The sequence below is a fragment of the Dunckerocampus dactyliophorus genome, chromosome 21 (assembly GCF_027744805.1).
Source record: "Dunckerocampus dactyliophorus isolate RoL2022-P2 chromosome 21, RoL_Ddac_1.1, whole genome shotgun sequence".
Taxonomy (NCBI): domain Eukaryota; kingdom Metazoa; phylum Chordata; class Actinopteri; order Syngnathiformes; family Syngnathidae; genus Dunckerocampus; species Dunckerocampus dactyliophorus.
Genome location: NC_072839.1, coordinates 11236886 through 11251183, shown reverse-complemented (window position 1 = coordinate 11251183; position 14298 = coordinate 11236886). Strand labels below are relative to the sequence as shown.

Genomic DNA, 14298 nt, shown 5'->3' with positions numbered 1-14298 from the left:
CATTCCCCTGTGTGATGGTTTGTAGGAAAAACAAACAGATCCAGATAACGATCTATCCATTTTATTGTTTTGTGTTTTTTCTGACATTATTTTTTATGTTATACAGATACTAACCCTAATATTTTTCGTATGTGGATTATTGTCACAGATTAGCAATGGTCCACTAGATGGTGATGTCTGCTGCAAGGAACAGAGGTATCGTGCTGATTTTCTTTGTTTTAAATGTCCTTGTCAGCATGCATTTTTGCAGTTGTATGCAAATCACTCCAAATTGCATTTTTTGAAGCCAAAAAATATAAGATCACCACCGATAGCTAGCATATGTACACATTAGTGGTTTTAAAGAACAGGTTGTACCTTAAAAAAAAGTCTATATTTTTCACAATAGCGATTTAAACTCCATAAAAATGGTCGTAAATTTTCGTTGGGCGCAAATAAAATAGCGGCTGTTGGTACACGTCCGTGGCGCAATATGCACACAGAAGCAGTCTCTGAGGCCGTCAACAGTTTGCAGTCATTTTGTTTTCTCGATAGGCTATACATTCAATGATAGCTAGTGTTTGTAATTTGCCAAATTACTATCATTAGCTGTGGGCAAACTATCAAAAAAATAACTTGTGCTTGTGCGTATGATACGTCGTCGTACTCAAAGCAGGAAGAGGCGGGATATACTGTAATGCCAGCAGTGCGTTTGAATGTTGGCACTTACTCGGCAGCTAGAGGACCCCGCTGCATATAGTTCCTTTCAAGATAGCAGAATTAAGATAATGTTCGCATCAAGCGCTAAAACAAGCAGATACTGGATATATGGAGCCAAAACAGTGCCATTAAGTTTTGACATTGCCGAAAATACACAAATTGACACTCAAACATACAGTATTGACACTGAAAAATGTCATGTCTATCTTTTTTCAGTGACTATGCTTTTTTTCTCTCTCTTTTGCCTCATTTTCCAATTACAACATTCAGGGGGTTTTTTTGTTTTGTTTTGTTTTTTTAGAAATTTACATTCAACCTAATGGCAGTGCTTTGGCACATAGGTGACTGAGAAAAGCACTATACTTGCAGTTTGGCAGTTTCTGGTAAGCTTTTGGAAGCCCTTAAGGCAACATGATGGGTCGATTGGTCACATGAACCACTGTTTTCCTCTTTTAGTATATTATACAGCCACACTAATACTAAACAAACTATTATTAAACGAATGCCTCTCTGACAGTCTCAATCGAAGCTTAACATTATCTTTGCCTGCATGTGTACCTAATGTTGTGGCCAGTGAGTGTATACATGCTCATCTAGTGCTGCGAGGAGAAACAAGCTTTGCATAATGGACCACAGGGGTGTATATTGGGCTTGTGGGGGGTACATTTTTGCACCCCTCAGCATGAATCCTGGCTATTTGCCTATGGAGGAGGGAGTCATTTAAATACTGTTTGGTGCTGCCTCAGCAGCTGCTGCTGGAGGACGCAGGAAGATAGTTTCATCATGGATGGGCACCACTGCACTTGTTAAAATACATGCTGTCTGATCTATGACTTAGTTGTTCTACATTGGAAATGATCAGAAATGATACTGTGACTTGACAGTACTGTATAGTGAATGTTCATGTTCATGGCTTTCTCCGTCCCTTCTGTTCCTGCGGAGGGCGTCGCTGTGAGCATCGGCCTGTATTAATCAAGCTTCCTGGAAGGTGAGTGTATGACGAAGAGGAAGGTGTGTGTGTGTGTTAGAGAAGACCAGCCAGCTGTTGCTCAGCATCATAGCGCACCATGGCTGGCTGAGCAGGGATAATTGCAGGTAGCAGCCTGTTCCCTTCTTCACAATGTAGATCTGGAGAACAATGAACGCTCCTCTATCACCGTGGAGGGAAAAAGTAGAAGATTAAATGCATTAGGTGAGCTGGATAGGAGGATTCCAATGATTCTGGCTTGATTTGAGGTTCTACCAAATAGCTTCTACTTAATTTCTTGTCTTTTTTCATGAAATCTGCCATCTAATATTGAGATTGTTAATAATAAATTAACGGCATGTTTAAGTCACAAACGATTTCTAAGCCTCTGAGGATCTCCTCCTCTCTGTGATTTGAAGGACAGACAATCTATTTCACACTCATACAATGATAAATCAATGAGCCCCCGAGATGGATCTGTGAAGAGTAAAAGATGGGGGCCGGGCCTCCTGGGAACAGCGTGACAATGCGACTGACAGCCGACTGACAGGGGTTAACTGTTGAGGAAGGCTGCGGCTTGAAGGTGTAGAAGTGACCCTTGCCGACTCAATCACTGATTTTATAGTGGTGATCATGGTCAAAATGACAGGGATTTGTGTTCTTGCAATGTATTAGTGTGTATAAACTGCTGGCAACACAAGTGAGTAGACTGTACAGTCTTCTCACCTTGCTGGTGGTAGCACCATGGTCTGGGGCTGCACGAGTACTGGGGATATGCGGTTCATTGCAGATTTACTGGCCACAGAAAATTTGTCAACACATTGTCTAAATAGCTGGCAACACAAGTGAGTACACCTCACAGTGAACACCCAAATTGTGTCCCTGGTGTGAATATTTAGCGTGAGCACCATTGTTATCTAGCACTGCCTTAATCCTTTTGGGAATGGAATTGACTAGAGCTGCACAGGTTGTAACTACAATCCTTCCCTGATGACATCACTGGTGGAGGTGGTGGATGTTGGACACCTTGCACTGCTCCACCTTCCTTCCTTCCTTCCTTCTACTTGAGGATGTCCCACATGTGCTCAGTTGGGTTCAGGTCTGGAGGAGACATGATTGTCCACGCCATCATCTTCAGCATTATCAGCAAGGTGCTTTTCCATCTTGTGTTTGGGCCCCTTGTCATGCCTGAAAACTGTCAATCGGCCCAGTTTCCACAGCACATATTGGAATTCATCTTTCCCCTCAATGAACCGCAGCTGTGGCACTCATGCGGCCTTAAGAACGACTCCAAATGTCACTGTTGTGCATATAGTGTGTCACATTCAGTTCCACCCTAGCTGCTCTTCTGCTTTGAATGTCTATTATGACGAACGAGCGCTGTTCCCCTTCATCGCAGGTGTCTGCAAACACTGCCCTGCACGGGGTGTCAGGCTGTCAAGTCGCACCACAGATGTCTTCTCTTTTATTCTCCATCACTTCCTGTGCCATCCCGTCATCTAACCTGTGATATCCTGCTTGAAGTAAGACACACACGACTGCACTTCTTTCACAGGAAATGGATAGATGTTGTTTTTGGTTGTGGACGGTCATCAATCCAATTTGCATCAATATACGTAAGAAATACCCTCTATGGAGAAATTATTTTAGCTGGACCCGGGATAATGTATTCACAACACCCTCCAACTGGAAGCACATTAACATGGACAAGCCAGATGGCTCACACTTGCAAAGAAAGTGTGATGTCCGCCATCAATCAGGCTGATGTTTTGCTGGATTTTCATGCATTTTAGTTTCATAGCATGTCCCTCTACGTGGACAGGTATGCTTGCCATAGTGGTGTTTTTTCCAATCATTACAGTGTCTCAAACTGTACAGATTGTCTCATTGCCACCGACGTCATTGTTAATGAAATGGACAAGTGTCATACTGGTTGGACGGCGACACATTTGAGAGCTTGTGATGACACCTCGCAGCATCCTAACCATTCAAACGGCCTCTTCAACAGTCGGCTGCACTGCATTCATTTAGCAGCCATGTTTAATCTGATTCATGAACGCCATTAGACGTAATGGCAATTTTAAGCAATCAATATTTCATAATGAAATGCCCCGCAGTCTGCTGTGTGCTTCCAGATGTCACACCAGCGAGGGCACGTTGGACCTCCGAGTCGCTCTCCTTTGGACTTCGCCATCTCTGACGGCCGCTGCCAGCTCTGTCACCCCCTCTTCCGTCACGCCTGTCATCCCCCTTTGCCGTCCCGCTTCCAGGTCTGGATGCCTCAGGGCCGCACACCATGACGTGACACGCAACCACCCCCCCTCCCTTACACCCTGGAGGAATAAGAGAGGATCAGATGGACGAGACGTGCAGTGTGGATGGATGTCATTCCTAAACGACCTTTGTACCATAATGGTACGTCAAGAAACTGGAATTTTAGACTCTGGTTGCATAGATTTGCATTGCATTATAATCCATTTGGACGTGATGTGTTACTTTACTAGACATTAACATTTACAAGATTTTCACACTGAATTAGGCACACACTCCCATTTGCCATATGGCTCCCTTAAACACCTTTACTGTCACAGTATTTTTTCTGTAGAATTAACAATCCCCCTTACTGGCTCTACAACTGAACATCAGATCAATGCAGAGATTAATGGCTTTATCAATATCAATGCAAGTCCACTTTATTGCTTGCACTTGCACATTTGTATACGCAATAACAATACTCTGTTTTGATTGACATTGCCATTCATTCACATTAATTTCTTTATTATTGTGGTTTTCATATTTTGACCCTCATGTAGCTAAGGGTAATAAGGGATCCTAAATTTTAGAAACAGCTGCTAACTACAATTAAAACAAAAAATTCAGCTTGTCATTTGTATTTACTTTGCAATGTTTGTCATCCATCCATCCATTTTCTATGCCGCTTCTTCTCATTAGGGTCGCGGGGGTATGCTGGAGCCTATCCCAGCCTACTTCGGGCGACAGGCGGGGTACACCCTGGACTGGTCGCCAGCCAATCAACTAAAACTTAAATAGTTCACAGTTCTCGATTGTGTCTTTCATCCAGCGTCACATCGCCACCAAATATTTTCACCGTGATTGACAGAAGAAGCGACCATAGGGCGGATCCACGGCGCTCCAGGAGCCCTATGAGAGCATGAGGAAGCGAGTTTTAAGAGCGCCCAGCTCCGGGTGGGTCCCGCCGCCGCTTTTATAGGTCCGTTTAATGCTTGTTGTGGTCGGAAGGGGGCGGAGTGTCATCTGAGCGAGAAGCTCCCAGCTGGCTCGGTGCCTGCAGAAAATATATAAATATAACAATAACCACCTCCTCCTTCCTCCTGGTTGCGATTCAGTCTGCAGGCTGGAGGACGCCCGCCGCAGACATCCTCCATCCTCCACACCAAGCAGCTCAATGAGGCGTCAGTGAATGAGGACAAGCGAGGACAGCGAATGAGTTTCCTTGTGGTTCAAAAAGGCTTAGTAGATCCCACAAGTGGCCGAGCGATGGTTTAGCAGCGCGACTGGTTCGAGTCTTTGCTGACGACCTGCAATCCATCCCCCCATAAACATCTGCGGACGCGTCCTGGAGGGAGATGGCTGTCTTCCGGCTGGCGTTGCTGGTGCACGTTGGCTTCGTGATCGCTCACGGAGGAGGAGGGGACCGGCTGGTGGTCGTGTACGGAGGCGGCCAGACGCACCACAGCCACCGGCTGGCGCATCTCCACGCGCCGCAGCGACATGCCGGGGAGGCGGCAGAGCGGAGGCCGAGCGACGTGGTCGACGAGTTCCTCCACACGGGTGACTCCGGCGCCCTGAAGCAGGCCAACTGCTCACGGAGGTACGAGCTCACCTCACTGCGGGGAAGGTCGCAGGAGAGTCCGCATGGCTCCATGAGCGGAGTGCTGGATGTGGTGATGCAAGCCACCAACTTCCTCAACATGGTGCTGCAAGCCAACAGGTCCAGGGAGCAGAGTCTCCTGCGAGACGTTGAGTGGTACCATGCCCTGGTCAGAAGCATTTTGCTAGGGGATGCCAAGATCCACCGGGCTGTCGTCACCTTCGGCACCGAATCGTCTCATGCTTCTGGGCCTTGGGTGCACCTGCAAGCCACCAGGGAGGGGGGAGAGATTGTGCTCCAAGACCTCTCTGGCATGGCCCGGCATCATCTGCACAACCGCACCGCAGACACTGAGTGGTTCCACGGCGTTAAGAACAGGAAAAAGTCCACCTTACATAAGAGGGTGCTGAGCCAAGACTTCACATCATTGGACAATGCCCTTAGGAGAGGGGAAAGTTTTATCCCGGACAAGACTCATATCAAGTGGTCTGCACCCTATTTGGAGTGTGAAGATGGGAATTATGTCCCCCGTTGGCTGTTGACCTTATCGGCAGCTTTCTATGGCCTCAGGCCCAACTTGGCTCCAGAATTCCGGTAGGCATACTTATTACCTAACACATGTTCACATCTTTCTGCCTTTAAGACAGCGTTTTCGCAACATCTTTCAGCTCACTGAATTCCACATCTGTTTAATTAATTGACTAGATCAGGGGTTTTCAAAGAAGACAGAAGACTTCAGGGGAGCTTGAGAGAAATAAAGAAAAACCTGTTTTTCAAACCTGCTATGCTAACTTTAGTTGTGTTTTAAGGTCAAATTAATATTATTTTTAGTTCCTGCAGACGGTAAACAGTAGGGGGTGAGCAGAAAACGCCATCAGTTTTTCCAAGAGTAGCCTATGGGAGGCCCAGACTGTACAGTGTTGTCTTTATGGGAATAAACATTCATCAAATCATTTATCAGCCTGTTTGATTTGCAATAAAATGACTTTACTGACAGTGAAGTGGCAACTGGGTTTAAACTGACCCAAGTCCAAAATCTAAGGCTGTTTAGAAATACAATATGGTACCTCAAAATGAGCCTTCCAGTTTGGGAGCATACCTGTACCTTTTTGACCCTGTTAAAGACAGAACAACTTGGAATAATTAGCACTACATTAGAGTAGATCATAGTTTTGTTAAAGTGAGGCACAGTGAATATAATAACAGCTGGGGCCTCCTGTCCTCAGGAAACCTGATTTTGTGTTCACCCCAGACTTTTACTCTCTGACTGTAGGAACTAAAAATGGATTAATTTTTATATCACCAAAGTTGTCTTAGCGGGCTTGGAAAATATGTTTTTCTTGTTTTTTCTCAAGCTGCTACACACACACACCATAGCTCCTTTATGACCACACACTCCTCAGCCAGCATCTCGTAGTCTACTCATAGCGCTGTTTCCTCCCAAAACACACCGCCACTAAATTGAGGGGGTTTGAACTCTCCTGCGGTCTGTCAAGGTGCTAAAAATAACCCCAGCATGTACAAACGGTGGTGGAAATCTCTGGCTACAGGCCTAATTCATTTCTCCAACTTGCTCAGCGCTTTTTTCCTCCTTCCCCACACAGAAACACTTTGGCGTGTCATTTTCTTCACCGCGGATGAGTCAAACTTGCAGGGGTATTAGCTGGAAACGTCTCCTGTTTGGTTTCACTTCATCTGTTTTCCCTCATGCTGCTGCTCTGCTGCTGTAATATGTCATGTTTACGCCAGCAGTGCTGATATGCTCGGGAAGAGTCAAGTGTTAGCGCTCCATAGAATCCTGACCAACATCTTCTCAATGAATAATTAATCCAGATCACTAGTTGTGTGTGTGTGTGTGTGTGTAGTGCCTTCAATGAATGTTTAATTGATACACACTCTCAGTGGCTCGCAGGCAGGCAGGCACGGATTGCAAATGAGTCAAAAGCTGCAGTGATTATACAGTAATAGCCTATCAGGTACACGCAGTTATAGCAAACTAATCTGATGGTTAATGAGATATTGTTCAACAGTTTTACACGAGGCTTTTTTTAAGCTCATTTGGGGAGTTGCTTCCAAGAGTCTCTGAGATGATGTCCCACTTTTATCAAAGTAGCACTCGGCTGCCGTTGTTTTCTCTTTCTTCGTGGAGGCTTCCCCCCTCTACTGCATCGATGGGAAGACACAAGGTGGCATATGGGAATATGAGGATATATGGGAATAACGTATCACAGGAGCGTACCAGTAGCACTGCATTTTGTAGAGGGATGGTGCACATGCCAAAGGGAGAACCTATCAAGTATTGGTGAGGGTCTGGAAACAGGTGCAGTTACAGTTTGAGTCACTATAGGACCTACTGTCTCTTCATCATTCTCCTTGAAGCAGAAAGCAGTTCTAATAAACAGATGGCGTTGGTGGAGGTCTTTGCTTTACTGTCTACAGGGTGAGTTATTTATATACATTATAGTATAGTTTAAAAAAACAGACGTAATGGTGAACTAAGCTGTTGCTATGCATGTCATGTGTATACTAGAATAACACTGAATAGCCACGAGCCTATCTTCATAAATATGCTAATGACAGAGCTTTAGTTGTGCTAAGACAGTGTGTTAGCTTTGCACACTAGTAGTGCCTGGTGGTACCTGGTTTTGCCGATGGAAAAGCGACACCGCTGAGTGCAGCAGTGCTTAGCCAAGTAGGTACGATGTAGTGGAAAAAGGGTCATGCCCTGATACAGTGGATGCCCGCACATTTGTGATTCAGCATTCGCAATCCCGCAAATTCACATTTTTTTTTGTTTTTTTAATAATCTATAATAATTACATTTTTGTAAATTGAAATTTTTACCCTAAGACAGTAATAATTTATAAATACGTGATTTAAAAAAAAAAAAGTTTTAAAACATACAGCATAACGACTTGACGACAGTGCAAGATGGCGGCACCCTGTGTGCCTCGCTTTGGAGAAATGCCTTCTCCGACAGCTTCCTGTTAGGTTAGCTTCCTTCGTCGCAAATGAACCGGAGCTGCATCTAATCTAATAATTACAACATTCACTTTTATTGCAAATGAGAACATCAACATCAAGCTAGCGGGAGATTTTAGAGGGGGAGGAGCGAGCCGTGTGTCAAAAATATACTTTTTTATGGGCGTCTCAATTACTTGCCTTTATTCACCGAATAGCTGGGATCTACTGAATGCAGCCATGCTCCTGCCACTTCTTTGTGCCTTTAACAGCCATCGGTCCTGTTAGCAATCGAGCCTGTCCAGCAACCTCTATGCCTTTAGCTCACTACCTAAATTGGAGAGGAGGCCAAGCGCCAGTCCCCATTCAGACATCATCCCCTCTAGCTGAATACGCAGTCAATGCACCAATGAATTAATAATGTAAGATGTAGAACAACAACCTTGTGTGGGGGGCCATCTTGATTTCAGCTATTTAATGTCCCTCGCTCGCTCGCTTCCTGTTGTTTGTGATGATGCTGCAGCACGCAAGGTGACTTGTTTTGCTTTAGTTTTTACGTATCCCAGGTAGGAGGGATGGAAACAACTACAAGCAGTTCACATCCATTTAGGCAAATGTTTGTGGACAGATGTGTCATCTTAGCACCAAATTAGTTCAAATCTACTTAAAAAAAACATCCTGTAAGACCAGAACTTTGTTTAATTCAGTGGCAGAATTGTCTTTACAGCGAGTCAGCGTAGCTTCAGTGCTGTGGGACCCCCAGAGTGGAAGGCCCCGTGCTCCAAGAGGGGCCGTCGGCATCTGTTCACATGGATGCAATCCAGAAGCAAATAGGATAGAAAGTCCCTTGGTTGAGCATTATCATGTTTTATAGTAAACAGAGATGAATGTGGAGGCTGATGGTGGGTGAAAGACCCCCCTGAGGTGCACCCAGTGTGACTGCTGATGAAACTGGGACTCCACGGCCGTGCGCAGCCTTCAGCCAGTAAATGTCACCATCACAGAACAAAACCTTTCTCCACCGAGAGAGATCTTTGCCGCTAATGAAGGGAGCAAGCGCTTACGACGAGTTGTAATCTCCGCTTCACAGATAATATTATGCTGATGTCGTTCAGTTGCCCGTTAAAGGATTATAAACCTGTAATATTATTACTACCGGTTTATCCTTACAGTACACTCATGTGGGATAAACAGAGCTCGGTGGCAGGGATTTGCCAAGGGATTCTTCAAAAAGCAGTTTTCACAATATTTTGATAATACGTTATAGTTTATGATTGTAATGTAATATCCGTGTTACTAAACCTCCAACGCAGTGTTTCCCATGCTTTATTAAGTCAAGGTGCATATTTTATTGAAATACTTCATGATTGGAAACAAGTCACAGGCTAATTATGGACCTTCTGCCATCTAGTGGAAGTGAATGTAATTGTTCTTCCCATTGAACCATTCATTTTAGCCAGTTGAACAAAGATACATTATTTAGAACAAGGAAATACAGGAGGTCCTCTGTCTACTTACATGTTCTGTTCCTGTGACGGCGTCGTAAGACGACTTTAAGTGTAAGTCGGAACTTACAATGAGCTTGTCCATTGTCATTCATTTTCAATGAAATGTTCACGACAGGGCGATTATCGCAAGTCTCCTGCCTGCGAAGCGTTATGCGAAATTTGTGCGTGTTAAATTTTGTGCTCCTGCACGTCATCGCGCACACGCTAGCTTGCTTTTCATCGCTGTCGCCCAGACGAGGACCAATCAGCGGGAGTTTCATTGACCGACCAATGAACGGACGGGATTCGATCCAGTACTCGCATAGAGGAAAAGGTAAAACCTGCCGTGTCATATTTCCCGGTGCTATTTGATGTTTCTAAAAAGAATATAGATATATAAACAAACAAGCAGCGGCATGGGAACTTGTTGGCGCCAGAGTAAACGTATCAGGTAAGTTTCCATTAGTTCACACGGGCTTTTATGTACCAGTTTATCTCCGATAACAAGATCCGGTACTTGCAAGAGGACTCGATCAACAGCGCTACTTTGTTAGCCCAAAATTCCCTCCAAACCGTGGGAGGCTCGTAATTTGCTCTGGATGTGAGTGCGTCGCTCACTGGTGTCGCTGGCCACAGCCGCTCGTCGCCTCCCATGTGTGGAGCCCATTCCTTTTTACATTTATGCCTGTGGTTGTCTTGCATACCGGAAGTGGCGTTGCAAGGGAGGGAGAGACCAACTTATTGGGATGAGGAAGTCTCAAAAATGAGATCATGACACTGCTTAGTTATCACTGTCCATTTCACAGATCCTTTCTCATGTTCAAGAATGCCATCTTTGTCCTTGATGGTGGTTGAAGCGTTGGCATGCAGCCAGCGTTGTTTTTAATTTTACTTTCACTTTCACAACGCGATCAGAAGAGTCTGCTTCACTCTTGGGAGACATCAAGGAAATAAAAGTTAAATAAGAAATATGGATGCGCAATATTTCGTTTTTCAAGCCAATATCTATAACTTCCTGCTTCTCAAGACTCATACAGATAACTGTTATTTTTAAAATATAGATTAAACTGTAGTTTGTGCTCACCTGGAGGTAAGAATGACTCAAAATGAATTTGACAAATGGTACCTGTAGATTTGTCCTTACCAAATATCATGACACAACTACTATAATAAAACATTTTAAAAAGTAGCGGCGGCTCAGAAGTATAAACCATGGCTTCAAGGTGCTTACGAGCTGACAAACGCTGGTATCTTCAACGATGGTAGAGGGCTGATCATCCAGCGCCAGCATTTCCATGATGAAACCACAGATTGCTTTAACCCTCGAGTCATCTCTGGCAAACTTTTTTGCAGTTTTCGAACACTGTGGCAATAGGAACAAGCTCCAGGCCCCAGACGTCGCAGCTTTGCTGCCGTTTCAGGTGGCTGACAAGGTTTGATGTGTTGAAGCTCAATGTTTTTTCCCCTCATCGCAGAATGTTTGCAGATTTAGGGAAATGTCCTCCTCTGCAGCAGTAAGTAGTCCCACACAATTGACGCCATGTTTGTTTACAAGTGAGCTCAGGGGAAGTTACCGCAGGCCGCTTGATTTGTTCATGCTAACCCACCTACAACACAGTACGGGGAATCTTACTTTATTGGAGCTTATTTTTAAATTGGTTATCAGATTGGATCTTATTGGATTTAATAGTAAGATGTCATAATTCCCCATAATTCCCCATTAGCATGCACCCTTGGAAATTCCTCAACGTAGTGACGTGCGACTACGTATTATTCCGCCTACATATAAGACGTAACACAAGGACCACCTGTTTCATAGCAGTTAAGTAAAATTGGATAAATTCCGAAGCACACCTGTTGATCTCTCATGGTACACTAATGTGCCGTGGTGCAGTGGTTGCAAATCACTGCTCTATGTTATGCCTGAAACTGTCTTCTAAATTGCACATTAAGTGAAAAAATAGACTTGGCTCCTTCACTGATGAGATTTACCAGTGTTCAGTTGTATTTCTTTCTCATTGGACGTGTCACTGCTAGCAGCCCAAGCTATCCGTCAGCAAACTGATTTCTCTTAACTGTCAGCCTGCGTTTGTCAGTGCTTCACCGAGCGTCTTCCATCCTGACGCTCGCACTGTTTAATGAGTGTCAAGAAGTATGACATAATGTGGTGGTGGAGAGGAGTCTTTATTTGCTTTCCTTGACAGCTGCTTCGCCACAGGGCGCCGTATTTTATTTATTTATTTTTTTGATGACCAGCGACACAACTCAATAAAATGACCCAGGTCAGGTCGCATTGTAATGGCGGCGTCTTGCCCGGCAGCGAGACTCGCCTTACTTTCTCCTGCTCTTGTCCGCTTAATGCATCTCTGTCACTTAAGAGATATTTTCCTCAGGGAGGCTGCACGGTTCTTGCATGGAAATGGCTCCATGACATAATGCAACATGAAAAGGCCTCTTGCGACGTGTTCTTGTGTTGCAAACTTTGCTTGTTCTATTTGTCCGTCCATTCGTCCATTTATTCTGCTTGTTCTGTGCAGGGTTGTAGAGCTGAGATTGCCCAACTAAAGATCCAAAACGGACTTATTTTGATCTCGTTAGAGGCTAAAAGTAATCACCCAGATAGGAGCACAGTACAGTCACCTTCATAATGACGGTACATTAGCAAAGCCTGACTGAGCCGTCAGAAAGACCGACCCGCTGGCGGAATGCTCCTCTCCCTTCTCGGGCCTGGCCTTTAGAGCCTGAAAGAATGGCAGATGAAAGGTGGGAGTGCTTCACTTTCCTGGGGCACCTCCAAGCTCGTGCTCCATGTGATATTCCTCAGAGCCTTGATGGCCACACTGATGCCTTTGCTGGCACATCCCTGGGCTGCTTACTTATTCCCTCTTTTAAACTGTCTTCTGTCTGTTTTTATATTGGGGGAAAAAAATGCTCAAGTCAATTGTTCAGAGAGACACATTTTCAGAAAGCAAAGGAACAGGGGCCGGACTCAAGAGTGTCCAAACTGAAATATCAAAGGATTCGGGGCATCCATCCATCCATCCAGTGTGTCCATCCATTTTCTATGCCGCTTATCCTCACGAGGGTTGCAGGTATGCTGCAGCCTATCCCAGCTGACTTTGGGCGAGAGGCGGGGCACATATAGACAAACAACCATTCATACCTATGGACAATTTAGAGTCACCAATTAACCTAACATGCATGTTTTTGAAATGTGGGAGGAAACCGGAGTATCCGGAGAACCCACGCACCCACGGAGAGAACATAGAAACTCCATACAGAAATGCCCAACGGGGATTCGAACCTAGATCTTCCTGATATCCTGACTGTGTGGCCAACATGCTCACCACTAGGCCAGATGCGGCAGATTTGGGGCAATTTTTGTATTTTAGATTTTGTAAACGGGCTACGCAAAGATGTTATATACTGTAGGTGACAAAGCGTTTTATTATCATCATTTCAACTGTCCTCTTTTTTCCCCCCATTTTTGCTGTTGCTTTTTTTTGCTGTTGCCACAATTGGGTGCCCAATTGCACTTTGGACACTCCTGGTCTATATAACAGGAATGTTCGTTCCAAGCAGAAAGCGATTCACAAAATTAATTTATTAATAAAACCACCACTGTTTCGTGGCTGACTGTGGACTATTATTAGTCAAAAAATATTGAAAGACAAGTTATATGTAGTATTCTGCTCAGCCATGGCATGTTCGACATGACATAGTCAAAAGAAAGTGAAAAGTGCTTCTCCCATTCCGTGTGGAAGTGGTAAATTGTGGCTTCTTACCAAGTTCACCCTTCTTCCCTACTCTGTTTGAAACCCTTTCTTATGTTTAGAATAAATAAATTTGAGGCTAACTAGTTTGCTCGGTAGCATGCTGCTATGTTTCAAACGGTAGCTGTCTCTTGTGTCCCTGCACTGATCTCGTAGCCTGCACATTACAGCAGAGGTATAATGTGTAAAGGTGACTCTAATAATGGTAAAACTCATAAACAGACTTTCTATGCTCTACCTACAAAAATAGATAGAGGAGGGATGACTGTATACCAAGTAAATGATATTTTTCTTTAAATTTGAAGGGCAATTAAGTATGCTGCATAAATTATATATCTTAACAAAAAAAACATTTGATTGATGAGCACATTAAGGGTGCTGATCAAAAAATTCAAACATTAAAAAGCTGACTTTAACCAAGTATAGTCAAGCCTCGGTTTTCATATGATTCGGTTTTTGTGTAAAAGGTTTGTCCACTGTCTCGGTTTTTGTACATAACAAGCTAGTCCCAGTACAGTATCACACCGTGAAATCAAGTGCGATACAAAGCACCCTTCG

The 14298-nt window shown here is 44.3% G+C and overlaps 1 protein-coding gene across 11 annotated transcripts in view; it reads left to right on the top strand.

Annotated features, from left to right (window-relative positions):
- gpr158a (G protein-coupled receptor 158a) overlaps positions 1 to 14298 on the top strand; it is a 126505-nt gene that overhangs the window by 68031 nt on the left and 44176 nt on the right. The window contains exons 1-3 of one of the 11 annotated variants that reach the window (XM_054766068.1): positions 3 to 195; positions 1642 to 1687; positions 3066 to 6113. In XM_054766068.1, coding sequence (XP_054622043.1) covers positions 5275 to 6113 — 839 coding nt within the window. In that variant the 5' untranslated portion in view covers positions 3 to 195; positions 1642 to 1687; positions 3066 to 5274. Of the gene's footprint in view, positions 1 to 2; positions 6114 to 14298 lie in introns of those variants that run through there. The other 10 variants (XM_054766067.1, XM_054766074.1, XM_054766072.1 and 7 more) reach the window with 10 other exon arrangements.